Genomic DNA, 15690 nt, shown 5'->3' on the forward strand with positions numbered 1-15690 from the left:
AATCAACAGCATCCTTAAATATTCAGAAGTGTATCCAGTGGTGTCTATACTGTAGTTTATCTTTGCAAAACAATAGCTTTATTGACATGAAATGTGACATATTTCATCAATATTTCATCACATTAGACATATAATAAATCCTCAGTCCTTGACAACTCTGCCCTGATGTAATCTACACTAATGCTGTTTTGTTACAGTTTGCTGACATCTGTCAACAACATTGTTAACCACTAATTGCTGTTCTTCATCCTGAGAACATGTCCTGATTGCTAATGGAGGCCAGACAAATATTTTACTCTACTAAAGAGTTGCTTTGTCTCCTGCCCATTTTGGTGAAGGGGGACTCCCTAACTTAAAGGGAAGATAGCATAGGAAATGAATTAACTGATTACAATAATGATGCTGAATATGATGGGAACACAGTATAGGAGCTGAAATGTAGGTTCAATTAAGTCAGTTGAGAGATGTCTTTCAATTGACTTCTGCGGGCTTTGGGTCAGGTCCATAATGCTTTCCACTTACATAGAACCTTTAATCTGAAGATCTTGAAATATTTTTCAAAGCTATGTATTATTAACCCCAGTTTATAAATAACTAAATTTAGCTAAAGAGAGATTAGGAGCCTAAATTTCTTTGTGAATCTAGCTCCTAACTGCTTCCTCAAGCCCCTTAATCCAATATTTAGGCTCCAATATATACAGCTGACCTGGGTTAGGTGCTTAACTCAAGGAGAGGGCTCACAGCTAGGAATTTCAAGTGGAGGGAGGTGCCTATGGCCCAGATCCCCAAAGTTATTTAGATTTCCAACTTGACCTGAGCAAAGGTGCCTATGTTCCTTTGAGGATCAGGGCAGGGCATGCATCTCATTTTTGGCTGGTGCAGGTGGTCACCTGCTCACAAGGGTGCCGGAATAGGAGGAGTCGGGGGCTATGGGCCCCATCACTTTTTACCAGCCATAAAGGTGAGTGATGGGTGGAGAAGAGTGGGGAAGAGGCGGGATGGGAGCGGGATCTTGGGGAAAGAGGCAGGGCAGAGACTTGCATGGAAAGGAAAGCGCAGGGGCTCAAGGAGAAGGGGCAGTGCGAGAATGGGGTCTCAGAGGGAATGGAGGTGGGAGGGTTGGGGCTCGGGGGGGAAAAGGGGTTTTGCGGGGCAGGGCTATGATTTGGGTGCCTGTGACACCCCTCCACCCCTACTTTTAGGGTGCTTTTGCCACTCCTGGTTGTTCACCTTGCTCGCTTCTGAGAATCCCTATCTAGGTACATAACTCTCCTTATGCATTGTATGGGGAGCCTGGACAACTAAGTCAAAATTGGGAACTCCCGCAGGGCACCTAGTTTGCAACACTCGCAGTTGCAATGCCTAAGGGCTTATCTACACTGGCACTTTGAGAAAGTTTAAGCGCTGTACTCTGGGGTGTGGAAAAAACACCCCCCAAGCGCTGCAAGTTTCAGCGCTGTAAAGTGCTAGTATAGACAGTGCATTAGCTCTGGTAGCTACGCCCCTCATGGAAGTGGGTTTTTTATAGCGCTGGGAGAGTTCTATGTTAAAGCGCTGCCGCGGCAGCATTGCCAGTGAAGACGTGCCCTAAGTCCCCTTTGTGAATCTAGCCCCAAATGTCTTGCACATGATCATTGTTACTGGTGCCAACTGGCAAAAAGCTCACTGTTCTTTACAAGCAATTCCTGTCTCAGACCTAACAAAGTCACTACACCTAATATACCACTTTCATGGTACTTATCCCTAAAGGGTAGCATGTGAGGTCTCTACTGAAAGCTTGCAACCTATTGATACTCATAAACATTGAGAGATGTGTGTATGGGTAATAGTTAAGGAATAATGTAACTATATTTAAAATTATGGTCTTGAAGTAAAAGTCACGTCTGAGGGCACGTCTATACTGGCCAAGTTACAGCACCAGCAGTTACAGCGCTGCTCAGAAAGCGCTGAAGGAAAATCACTGTTGTGTGTTCACATGTTGTCTTTCATCAGAGGAGAGAGTCAAATGAAAAAATTCATCAGCAGGGAGGGGCATGGGGGAATGGAAGGTCTCAAGAGGAGGAGGGGTCCCGGGATGGCTACAGATTTGTGTATGTCCAGGGATCACACCGACCTTCTCCTTTGGAGTATGTTGCAGCGGGTGCTGTACTTCAGCAGGGCCAAACTGCGGATGGATGGGTGTTGAGTGCAGTGGGTATTGGGAGTCCACACTGCTGGACTGTGAGGAGGGAGGAGCAGAATGCTGCGGATAGAGAGTGGAGCCAGTTGGTTGATAAGAGTGTGTCGGCGATGGGAGAGGGCGCATGGGAAAGAGTTTTGTGACAGCAGCTGCAGGGAAGGGTGGGCATGGAGCTGCTCGGTTTGAAGAGCTAGTACCTCCTGGAGCATGTCAGCTTGGCGCTCCATAACTGTTAAGAGCCGCTCCGTGGCTTCTTTCTGGTGTGCCGCATTCTCCTTTCAGTCCCTCTTCTTGCTGTCCCACCACTCCTTCAATTCCTTTTTCTCAGTGTGGGGAGGGATAGCTCAGTGGTTTGAGCATTGGCCTGCTAAACCCAGGGTTGTAAATTTCATCCCTGAGGGGACCATTTAGGGATCTGGGGCAAAAATAAGGGACGGTACTTAGTCCTGCTGTGAAGGCAGTGGACTGGACTTGATGACCTTTCAAGGTCCCTTCCAACTCTATGAGATAGGTATATCTCCATATTAAGCCTCAAATGCATCATAAAGTTCTTCTTGGATACTTTCTAATTCTTTGCAACCGTCTGCTGCCGATAAAGAGGGAGGCTGTGCTCCCAAGGTCATCTCTGTGAAGTTTAATGCAACATTTTACAGAAGCAGTATTGTTTGCAACACAGACAACACTGTTTCAGTGCTTTAAAACACAGCCAGTACTCACACACCTGTCACTAACTGGCTGACCCCAGGCAAGCACACACAAGCCACAAGACCACAAAAATGGTGAGTAGCCACAGGGGCAGGGTAAATCACTGTTCCTGGACACTGCTGTACACTAGGCGTGTGGCTCTTGGGCACTTGGGGAGAGCCAGCATTGTAGGGGGGCCCTGATCATCATTCCTGTCCCCACACTTTCCACAGAAGGTGATCATTATGGAAGATATCTCACTGCTGAGAGTGAGCAGGGAATCAAGAGAGGAGGGGCTTCTCCAAGCCTGCGGCTTCCACCCTGGCCCCTATGTGGCTAGCCTGTGTGCAGCTATGGTCCCCGGCCCCGACAGCACAGTGAAGTGAGGGAGTGTATCAACAGCCTGTTCCGCCACTCAAACTAGGCATGAGGTGGGAGACAAGCCTGCTTTCTGCAACCCTCTTGCCCCCAACAACTCACTTCAGCAATTTCCCAAATCAGATACACTTACCAGGAGCCTCCTATCCTGTTTGCGCTGCACCCCAAGATCCGACTGGCTAGGCTCCTCTGGGGTAGAAAAGAGCTCCTGACTGCATGCATCTCTGGCCTTGGAGTCATCCTCTGCCTCTGATTCCCCTTCCTCCTCTTCATTCAAAATTGCCTCCTCCTGGCTCGGTCCACTCTCAACTGGCAACAAAGCCAACTAAGTATCCACAGGGGACTTTGCAGTGGAGGTGGGGTCACCACTGAGTATTGTGTCCAGCTCTTTGTAAAACTGGCAGCTTGTGGGCGCAGCACCGGAGCCGCGGTTTGCCTCCCGTGCTTTGTGGTAGGTATTCTGCAGCTCCTTCACTTTGACCCTGCACTGCAATGTGTCCTGGTGATGGCCCTTTTCTATCATGCATCTAGAAATCTGTCCATAGGTATCATAATTCTGACGGGTGGAGCACAGCTGTGACTGCACCGCCTCCTCTCCCCAAATGCCGATGAGGTCCAGCAGCTCGGCATTGCTTCAAGCGAGGGATCGACTGGTGCGTGGAGCAGGCATGGCCACTCGGAAAGATGTGCTGAGACCACTGCACGCATCACCGAGCAAACAGGAAGGGGACTTTCAAATTTGCAAAGGAATGTATGGGGTGGGGCTGACGGTTGGTCACCTGAGGGCAGGGCAGTAGAGTTCAAACCGATGGCCAGAGAGGTGAGAACAGGCATTGTGGGACACCTCCCGGAGGCCAGTTGCAGCGCTGTAATCACCACAGTGTCTACACTGGCAACCGCAGCGCTGTAGCCATGGTGCAGAAAGCTCTACGCCTCCCATCGAGGTAGTTTTTTTAGAGCGCTGCATCTGTGCAGTTTCTGCTAACTAAGTGGCTTGGCAGTGTGTACACCTTGGGAGTAACAGTGCTCAAAGCTGCTTTACTACGCACAAACTTGCCAGTGTAGACGGGGCCTTAGTGAAAAAGGATGGAATTTCATCCCTCCCTGGCTAACTGATTTATGTAATGTATTGCTCAATTGTCTATCTTTGCACCAACCCAGAAAAGTAAATTGAAAACAATCAAAGACAAACTATAAACATCAAAAATACCTGGAAGTGAAAAGGAATGAAAGGACATTGTGGGGAGTGCCCTATCTGTGAATAACAACAAAAGACTGAGTCAGTGGAGAAAGACACTCTGGATCTCTTCACTTTAGGAAGTACCTTGATGAGTGGGGTTGGTTCATGAAAGACATGGTCCTAGCTCCTTGGGGCTAACATGTCCTGCAAAAACTGAACTTTGGGCTGAGAATCTCTACTTTATTAGCTAGGAAAGGTAACTATTAATAAGTGTAGGCCATACTTCACTATTTATTATTTTGTTTTACATGTAACCATTTGTTTCTATCACTCATACTTGTTTTTATCTGAATCTGTACTCTTTCTTAAATAAATTTCCTTTTGTTTTGCTATAATTGAACTCAAGTGCTGTAGGTAATACAGGAGCAATGGTCTAAGGTAAAACTGTCAAACTGGGGTACATTGTTCCTTTGGGAATACAGGATCTGGGAATTCTGTGGGTGTCCGGTGATCAGGGGCTGGATACCACATGGGGAGACTTTGAAGGGACTTGGGGGCTGGGGTGCATCTACTGTCAACATGCCAGGTAAAAGCAAGGCTGGTATAGACCAGAGGAGAGTGCTTGAGTGGCTGACAGGCTGTTTGTGTTAGGGAGCCAACACCCAGCTAACATAGGCAAGACTCCCTTGGGCTGGAGGCAGGTGGCAACAAGGTGACTCTCAGCTCTGGGTGCTCTGAGAGGTGTCAAAGTAAATCAATGATAGAGTTGGAATTAGAATATAGGCCTCCTTATTCCCAGTTGTATATATTAAACTATGTAAAAATGGACAATACATTATGAAAAATGCACAAAAAATACCACTAGCAGTTGAGGTCATGACTGTACCCCCTCACAGAGAAAAGGCCCCTATGTCCCATCCCACGCACAGCACCCCAGCCTGCCCAATGCACATCCACTTTCCCTGTATTATCCTTGGACTTGTGGAGTGCCCTTGCAGGGCATGATCAGCCTTACTTATGGTTGTGTTCTCTGTGCATTTTTCCCAGTATCACTAGCTGGTGTAATATGTGATACTTGCACATATAATCTAATTCATTTCAGCTCTGATTCAACAAAAAAGTTATATTCAAGCATATTCTGTATACATCACAAATTCTGCATAAACAGTATTTGTACAAGACATATTTTTACTGGTTCTAACATACAACCTAGTTGCTTGAATCTCTGCTCTTAGTCTGTATTTACCCAATCAGTCTGATCTATCTTTATGAAAAGTACATAGACTACTGTTGACAACCAGAGCTACACAAACAGGAAAAAGAAATACAACATTAAAAATAAACTCTTTATAAGCTTATGTGTCCCTTGCCAGATTCACCCAGACAATAACATTTTTGTTTGTATACATACTTGTGTGGGTATAGTAAAATATTTAATTTGGAACATAATTAGTGAAGGTCATAAGGATTCCTAAGACTGTTCCTAAACTCAGAAGACTAGATCCTCAGCTCGACCTAATTACTCTTTGCACCACTTCGGTGGTGCAAATGGAATTGGCAGCTGCTTTCTCACAGTAGCTGTAGATTCTCTTTGTAGAGAATAGCGGGCTGCAGCAAGGCTGGTGGAAAAGAGGGTTGGCAGGAAGGGGCATTTAAGAGCAAAACGGGAAAGGCCAAAGCATGATGCACTTTGGTGAGCCTGGCCAGCAGAGAAGCCCTTTGAGAAGTATTATGCAAAAATGAATGGACCCATTATGTGGCCAACTCTCATAGTTTTAACATAAGTCTCATGACATTTGGTGTTTTTCTTGAAACTCTAGACTAGTCCTGTGAATATACCAGAATCTCAACTTACCTTTTTTCAAAATGAAAGTTTTTAGCCCAAAGGCTGTGGACATGAGCTTGCAAATGTGAACCCTAAAGGTGTGAAAGCCAGAAAAGGAGGAGTTTAAAAAGGAACTATAATGTATTATTTTTAAAATCTCATGACTTTTAAGCCAATTTCATGATTTTTAAATGCTTGGATCTGGTAAAATGGCACTTCTTATTGAACTCTATGGAAAGAGTGTCATTTACTTCAATGGGGGTTGGGTCAGGCTTTACATGAGCACTTATGACATAAAGAAGTTGCAGCAATTTAACTTAACCATTTAGTTGAATTGGCACAATCTGCGGTATGGCCACCCTTACATTGGTTGAAATCTGACCTCTAACAGTTTGGGGTAAGCTTAGCAGATGCAAGCCAGATTTAAATGTATGTAAAAGTGTCCACGCACAGAGTTCCACCAGGTTAGCTAAATTGTTGCAACATCATACTTTTAGTTAAACTGGTGCAACTTTGTGTGTTGATCCATCTGCATTGAACAACTATTGAATAAACATTATTTTAATCACTTAGAAACTTTAGCTCAACAACAGTTATTTGGCATTACTACAGGAAGGATGAAAATGAAAACTTCAGAATGGGACAATAATAGGTACTGGAGGTTTTGTTTTTGCCTAGGATCAATACTAAAAAAAAATCCATTAATCATATTATACTACCATGTTGCATATTATATTAAAACTTCCAAAAATATACTATTGATGAGGAACAATATATTTAAATAGAATGCCTTGTGCCATACAGTTTGTAAATGTAACAAGAACATTTTATTTTAATATCAATCTTTTAGTATAAAGGAAATTGGAAATAGTGAATATATATTTTGTGGGACAGACAAAGTTTCTACTGGATATTATGTTACAGTATAAATATGCATAGTAGTTATTTTTATGAAATGACTAGTTTTCCCCAGATAAGAAAATATGGTGCTGAAAGACAAAATAGAGACTACAGAGTTTTTGACCCTCTCAGTGAGATCCAATTAAGTTCTGAGCAGTGACCTTCTCTTTGTGTCATATTGTGTTAAAATGTATGTGACAGCTCTTCTTTTGGAAACTTCCATCTATCGATGATTAAGGTGAGGCTGTCAAACTCATTTATTTGGGATTACAGGAGGAATTCACAAGAAGTTCCCAAAAGCAAAAGTTACATTGGGTTTATCCATTATGTTACATGGCCTCATACAGTTGTTTCACTTTCACAATAAGTGTCTATTATTTATAAAACGTATAGTTGAAGTTTCTGTTAGCACCAACTTCAAATTACTACAGTGTTTACCTTTTCTGAGAAAGAGAATTCTATCATTTTTTAAATAAGTTGACTTCGATTATCTCATTTTGCTTTCAGTGTGGATACTACCAAAATCCAAATAAATGTATTTGACCTTGATAGCTTGTGCAGAAAAAGCTATATCTCAATGTTAGTTTTCACCTAAAATATTATATTATAGGCTTGTTCACTGGCACAGCTATAATCAAGTATCTGTCATCATTTCCATTAAACTTATATTTTATGGGGTTTATAACATGCACACATAAGATCTCTCTGAAACTGAAACTTGGCATAAAAGATCTTATCTCCAAAGTGAAAGAGGTTTTGCTTTATTACAATTTAAAATAACCCTGTTGAGAGATTTTAAATTACAGAACTGCAAAAACAAAAATTAAATGTAGATAGAAAAATGTATATTTCAAAGTTTCAGATGCATTATGGATTTCTTTTCATTACATTAAATAATTCACCTCCAAAATATACATTATCTGAGACTATATAATTACATCTGTTCCATTCAGACTATGATTACATTCCATTCAAATTCAATTCAGTGTAAATTTGGAGTAACCACAATAACTTTACAGCGCAAACAATAAAATCATAATGTGTAATGTGATGGCATCCTGTCAGAATGGAATGAGATATAAACCCCAAATGATATTTCAGCACCCTTTTTTGTCTTTGTAACCTAGCTTGCTCTCTAACATCATTGAAACCTAGAACTCTGTCAGGAAATTCAGGATGGTTTGTAAATAAAAGTCAAATATTTTTTCAAAACTATCTCTTTTATATATATTGTAATGCATTATTTGGTTAGTAGTATTCAACCAACTCTCAGATAAATATTTGTAGGTCCAGAGTTTCAGAATTTACTACCTATACTGAACCTGCAAATGAGCATTTGTGCAGTCAAAATGAGTTTATGTGCACACTGTCCAAGTTCCATATTGGTCCGTTCTGAAATTTAGGCCCATAATGTACATCTCCAACTGATTAGTCACAGGGTGTTCTCACACTATGACAATTCATATGAGGGAAATCTGATGGGAGGAAGATGCACACTGGTTATTAGAACAGGTGATAGTGAATCAGGACTTGGTTTCTATTCCCATGCTCTGCCATTGCTGTATGCTCCTGGGCTATCCACCTAAGCCAAAAGTTTTGAATGTTGAGTGCCTCAGTTAAACACCTAAATCCATATTTAAGCAATCAAATACGCAGCTTGATTTTCAAAGATGTTGAAATTCTACAGCCCCCACTGATTTCAAAGGGTGTCCAACACCTACACCTGTGAAAATCAAGCTACATTATTTAGGAGCTGAAGTTTAGGGCACGTCTTCACTAGCAACGTTAAAGCGCTGCCACGGTATCTTTAATGTGGCTGTGCTGATGCACTGTCTGCACTGGCACTTTACAGCTCAGAAACTTGCATCGCTCCAGGGTGTGTGTTTTCATACCCCGGAGTGAGAAAGTTGCAGCGCTGTAAAGTGCTAGTGTAGACAAGCCCTAAGACATCCATGTTTGGAAACGTTGGCCTTAACTTCTCTGCACCTGAGCCTGCCCATTGGGAAAAGTGCTAATTCTATGCTGCAGAACTTTACATTCACTTACACAAGCCTCACTCCAGCTGCCCAAAGGTGGGTGAGGTAATAATTTTTATTGGACTAACTTCTGTTGGTGAGAAAGACAAGCTTTGGAGGTTCTACAGAGCTCTTCTTCACGTCGGGGGGGGGGGGGGGGGGGAGTACTCTGAGCCTCACAGATAAATACAAGGTGGAACAGACTGTTTAGCACAAGTAGTTAGCACACTTTCCAAGAGACCATTCAAGGTGAATTGGCCCATTAGCACCTCTGCAGTCCTAAAACAAAAAGATTATTGTAATAAGCCATAAATCCAGTGTCTCTGTTCAGTCCATGATTTTTAGTGTCTAGCAAAGTTATAAATTTAAGCTCCCAGGCTCGTCTTTTGAAAGTGTTGTACAGGTTTCCTTTGACGAGAAAGACCAATAGGTCAGACAGTGATGGCCGTATGGCTTATTACAATGCTCTGTAACCCACTGACCCTCTGTCAAGGCTGATTCCTCACTCTGGCACTTTGACTGCAGAAGGTGGGGGCCCGCAAGGATTCTAAAAATTAATACTGGCCACTCCTGGCTTGTATTAAACTCCCAAGGTTACAGCTTTTCTCTGACTTTGGATAGGTAGATGCTACTACCACACAAGTGCAAAAACCCCTTTGAGAACCCAGGAAAGTGCACTTGGGAATTCCTTCCTGTGGGGTACCCTCAAGCACTTTCACCCCCCCCCCCCCGCATCCCACTCCCCACCCCCAGGGAAGAGCTGAGAAAGAAAACAAAGGAAATCAGCTGTTGCTACCAGCTAATTAAACAACATGTGTACACATCTCTTAGGACACAGAAATTCAATCCTGTTCCTAAAAAAGGTAAATTTTATTAAAAACAAAAAGAAAGAAAATACATCTGGAAACTTAGGGTATTGCTAGATTTAAAAAAAAAATACAAAAATTAAGAATCAAGAATAGCTTTCTTGAGGTCCAGAGTAAAGGTTACAAGCAAAACAAAAGCACCTGGGGTTAGCACAGAGGAATCCACAAGCCATAAAGAAATAAAAGAGAGAAACCTAATCACGTCTTCCTAGACACTTTCTGAGCTACTTACATATCTAGGGTTTCAAATGAGTAGCTTCTAGGTATGATCTGATGATTTTTCATACCTGGCCCCTCTTACAGCATAGCTGTTCTGTCCCTTCTCTCTGGGAGAACAACACAGACAGACAAAGGGGAAATTTTTTCTCAATTTTAAAAAGTTCTAGTCTTCCCATTGGCTCTTTTGGTCAGGTGTCCACTCCCTTCCTTTTACTTATTGACTTTTTAAACCCTTTACAGGTAAAGAAGTAGACAGCTACTAAGAGGAATTTTATAGCTAACTGGCTGGCTGGATGCCCATAAAAGGGAGCTACCCTCCCCCCCATCTATCACACCCTCTTTTTGTTCAACAACTGCAGAGGTGTTAGTGGGCCACTCAACCTTGAATGGTCCGTAAGGGCTTCTCTACACTGGCGTTTTACAGCGCTGCAACTTTCTTGCTCAGCAGTGTGGAAAAACACCCCCCCCCCCCCCCCAGCGCAGCAAGTTTCAGTGCTGTAAAGCGCCAGTGTAGGCAGTGCACCAGCACTGGGAGCCACGCCCCAGGTGGAGGTGCCTTTTTTCGAGCACTGCTGCCCGGCAACCACACAAGGCACTTTAAAGCGCTGCCAGTGTAGACTAGCCCTTAGACTGTGTGCTAACTGGTTATGCTAAACTCTGTTCCAACTCCCAGTTAGCTGTGGCACTGGGAGTACCTTCCCGGGACCTAAAGAGTTCTGTGGCTGTGAAAGCTTGTCTCTCTCACCAACCAAAGTTACCTCAGGGCTTGTCTACACTGGCACTTTACAGTGGGGCAACTTTCTCGCTCAGGGGTGTGAAACCCCCTCTTCCCCCGATCACAGCAAGTTTCAACTATTCCCCTGGTGCGGGTGGGTTTTTTTTATAGCGCTGGGAGAGCTCTTCTCTCCCGGCGCCGCACCGCGGCCACACAAGCCACGTTAAAGCGCTGCTGGTGAAGACGTGCCCATTGCTAACACGATTGTCCTGGAGTCTCCAGGAATTAAAGGTTAATATTCAATTAAATGTTCTGTCACGGGATGAAAGCTCCAGGAATAAGTCCAACCAGAATTGGCAACCCTACCCACCTTGTCTCTCCAATATCCCGGGACCGACAGGGCTACCCCTACACCGCATACAAAGCCCCATTACCATGTGAGAAACAGGCCGGACTGTCGACATGTCTCTTGCAGAAGCTGCAGCCAGGGGGGCAGTGTGACTGGGAGAGGCGGGAAGCCCTCACCTGGCAGGCCCGCCTTGGGCACACCTCGCTGGCTGCCCGCCCTGCCGCGGGGAGCCCGCTCTCTGCTCCTGCGGCGCGGTGTGTGTGGGAGGGGGCCCGTCTGCATCACCCAGTGCAGCCCCGTTCCCCACTTTGCCCCAGTCTCCTGCCGGGGCGGGTTTCCTGCCCAAGTCCCGGGCCTTGCCTGGGCTCGGCCTCTGCCGCCGGTCGGGAGCAGGGACAGCGAGTTCCTGCCGCACTGGGGCCACCTCTAGCGCAGGAGGCCGGCGGCGGCCGGTCCGCAGCCAAGGCGGGGTCAGGCCAGGGTGCAGGCGCTCCAGAGCCGGCATAAAACCTGGCGGCGCTTTCTTCTTCCGCACCCCGTCCCCTCCTCCCGCGGCCCGTGCCCGGGGAGCCAACGCAGGTAAGGCTCGCTCTGCCCCTGCGCTGCCCCTCAGCATCCGAGCTGGGAGCCGCTCCGCTTGCGCGCGTTGTCCCCTCCAGGGACAGGCAACCCCCCTCCCCCCCCGAGAGATTCCCCCTCTCCTACGTTGTCAAGCCCCTTTGGGGCCCCGTTAGTTTCTGCCTCCAACAGCACGAGCCTGCATCGCTCGTGGGCCGGGGCGCTCTGGGGCATGGGGGGCTCAGTTTCTTGCCAGCCCTGCATACTGTGCCAGGCCGACAGGGGTAGAGATTGGGGGTTTAGTGGTGTGGATTATTTGTGGCTGTGGGATATTTAAGGCCAGAAGGGGCCATCACGACCATCATCTGACTAAAGTTCGTTGTTTGTTTTAGTCACTTTCTATGACGCTCAGAACTTGTAAGGCATCTAGCAAATCTGTGACTATTTTATAGGGGGTTGCATAGTTCTCAATGGGAGAACATTTTACTGAGGCTGGAAGTGCTTTGGTCAGGGGCTGTCTTTTTAATGTATTTATACAGTGCCTAGATCCCCAACTGGGGCCTCTAGGCAGTTAGGCACTAATAATGAGAATAATAATAACTACTAAATATCTCATTATTAGGGGGATATCACAGACTTTTGCTTCCCAAAGCATTGTTGTTAGGGTAGGAAAGCAGCCTGAGTTTCTGGTAGGTATGAGATTTTTTGTGCTATTATTTTGTTTGTTTGGTGGGGTTTTTTCACCTATGTGTGGATAAGAAGAGCATTGCTCTTGATATCTCTGATCATTATGGTTTGCAGCATGATTTTAGATCTTTTAATCTGCTATGTAAATCAGATTTTCTAAAGTGCAGATCTTGATTGCATTACTCACTTTTTTACTCAGTCTTTACTTGAGCAAAACCTCATGGCAGTCAGTGGGAGTTTTGTCTAAGTAAAGACAGTAAAAACTGAGTAAGGACCTCAGGATTTGGACCCATGTGAATGTAAGGTAAATACCATCATTTATATCATTTTGTAATATTCAGATTTGGGTGCCTGAAGTTAGACATCTAGATTGGGATTCTCAAAGCAACGTAGGGGATTTAGATTCATATCTGCCATTAATTTTAGTGGAGGATAGGTGTCTAAATCCACTAGACTCCTTTGAAAAACCTCTTCTCCAATCCAAATGAGGGCTTTTATGTTTAGGTAAATGAACTTTGTACACGCAGGTTTGAAACTATTGTACAGTACAACTATTTTATTATTTTCCTGTTGTAATCCTATGCTATTCAATTTGAAATAGCTGATTGTTGATTCCCATTTCCCTTTAAACTGGTCTGGTTCTGTATTGCTTTTATTGAGAGTTTGTTCTATGAGATTTACTCTGATCAGCATGAACTCTTGTGGTGTTACTGCATTGATTCATCATTGCTGTCAGGATACTTTTTTAACCAGTGTTAGTGATAGCAACAGAGCATTTATAACCATTTTGTCAAGTTTTGACATGTCAGTATGCCAAAGATGTGATATTTAGGAACTTTAATAGCACAAATATTCATTGTAGTGTATTACTTCTGTGCGACAAGTTTGCTAGTTAATATGACCATATTTGGAGTGGTGGGTGAAATTCTGTGGCCTGCGCTGTGCAGGAGGTCAGACTAGATTATCATAATGGTTCCTTCTGACCTAAATATCTAAAATATCTATGAATATTCAATTACACGAGTAGGCCTTTCTAGTGAAGTTTTTTTCCCCTTAAGACAACACCTTTGCTATAAGCAGGTGCTCACTGTAACCAGTAGCACAATCTGCACATTCAATGCATTAAATCAATTTTGAACTTTCTTTCTACCTCACTCTAAACAGAGTTTCTTTGTATCTGAGCTGCTTATAAGCAGGTTCCAAAGTATGTGTAATAACTCACTGGGAAATGTTTACACTAAACAGTAGTATGCCATATAACAAAGAACAGTGCAGGGAAGTCATCTCTTTAATATTGGAGAAGATACACAAAGGTGGATGAATAGCAAAGTGAAAATATAAGGGGAATTTTGGGGTTGCAAAGCTTCAGTAAGATACAGTTAATTACGTTACTAAGTAGAGGTGATTATACCACTAATTAGAGGCCATAGAATAGGTATGGAAAATGCTTTTTTGTTTCCTTTCTGTAACGGATTCCAGTTTTGTTTATTGTTTCAACATTACTGGGTACTGTGTAGCAGAACCCAAAACATCACCTATTTGATCAGCAGGTTTTTATGCTAAATGAGTTCAAGGACATTTAAGGGAGACAAACTCTGACTACCTTAAAACATAGTTGGCTGTGCACTGCTTGTCAATTTGTTCATGAGACTTCGTGGAGTTTTATTTTCTCAGATTCTCCACTTCTTCTTGACTTCTAGTTGGATTCTAAGACTTTTTCTTTTCACTTTAAAACAATGTAATTGCAGACATGTTTTGCAGGTTAATGCATTTTAGAATCCCAGGATTCCTCATAAAAATGAAATTCTACCAAAGTTAACATAAATTAAACATGACTCTGCTTCAGTCCATGGGTGCAAGGGTCTGCCCACACAACAGATATAATAAGCAGCAGCTTCAGTGGAGCTGCCTGTCTGCAGACTCAGCAGACAGCACTGTTAACTTTCTGAATGTTAACTCTTCCTAATGTAATCTTTACAATGGGTATAAAATTAGTATGAAATCCTGATCCAGTTGTAGTCAATGTGAGTGGGCCTTCTTAAAGAATAAAAGTTTTCATTCTGCAGGAGGAGGGATAGCTCAGTGGTTTGAGCATTGGCCTGCTTAAACCAGGGATTGTGAGCACAATCCTTATTAGGGGGCCATTTAGGGATTTGGGGCAAAAATTGGGGATTGGTCCTGCTTTAAGCAAGGGGTTGGACTAGATGACCTCCTGAGGTCCTTTCCAATCCTGATATTCTGTGAAGTGATGGGCCTGGCTCATCAGAGAAGATTTCCTATTGACACTGTTGAATAAATTTTGCAAAGCCTGATTAAGGTTTTTCAGCAAGCTGTTTCAGCACATAAATAACTTGTATGGAGTCCCATACAAGAAAGCTTCCATGACACTACTCATTTAAGAATTACCAACAGTTCATACCCTTCTGAAAACTTACACTACTTTACTACAAAAGGATATTTCATTTTCTGTAGCTAAATCATGCTGTTGCTGTAGATGTTAAAAAGCAGTCAAATGCAACAATGATGGAGATAGTAAATGACTGGATAGAAAATAATTTATGTTTGTGGTTCCATAACCACATAAATAATTTATTTCTTATTCAAATAACTTTACAAAGTTAAATAAATACAGAATCCCTGAGAACTTTCATTAAAATCAGCAAGAGTCTCTTTTATTAGCTTACAAAAATATGTTTGATGGCTATGTAAATGTTTAGCTAAGAGGATAATAATTTCTGTGAAGCCTTCATTGCCTGGGGATGAGGTGGTCAGAATTTATACTGTGTCTCACACACACTGTAATTTTGCATTTTCTTTTTTTCAGTAAGTTTAAAATGATATAATTTATAAAATAACATGACCACCTCAAGGAGGTGAAGATTATTCTACTGTACACCATGGTAGTGTGTTAAGTACATGTTCTGAGTAGCTGCTGTTTTCACTGCCCCATTTTCCAATTTAGGTGCAACATAAACTATTTTAATTAATATTGTGTCACCAAAAGGGTTTGAAATGGCCAATTGAATTCTACCAAGATAGAGTCTTTTGATGAAAACATATCTTTATTGATTGTAGAAGAAGAAAATCATTCTTAAAATGAAATCCACAGAAAAATCATATCCCTCAGAGAAAATT

The 15690-nt window shown here is 43.1% G+C and overlaps 1 protein-coding gene across 4 annotated transcripts in view; it reads left to right on the forward strand.

Annotated features, from left to right (window-relative positions):
- The first annotated feature begins 772 nt into the window (after positions 1 to 772).
- WDR72 (WD repeat domain 72) overlaps positions 773 to 15690 on the forward strand; it is a 187698-nt gene continuing 172780 nt past the window's right edge. For 3 of the 4 annotated variants that reach the window (XR_006284393.1, XM_043524155.1, XM_043524156.1), the window contains exon 1: positions 773 to 961. Coding sequence is in view for 2 of the 4 variants with exons in the window: in XM_043524155.1 (XP_043380090.1) it covers positions 857 to 961 (105 nt within the window). In the remaining 2 variants the exon portion in view is untranslated. Of the gene's footprint in view, positions 962 to 11439; positions 11890 to 15690 lie in introns of those variants that run through there. The other variant, XM_027818807.3, reaches the window with a different exon arrangement.

This window comes from Chelonia mydas, chromosome 10 (assembly GCF_015237465.2).
Source record: "Chelonia mydas isolate rCheMyd1 chromosome 10, rCheMyd1.pri.v2, whole genome shotgun sequence".
Lineage (NCBI taxonomy): Eukaryota > Metazoa > Chordata > Testudines > Cheloniidae > Chelonia > Chelonia mydas.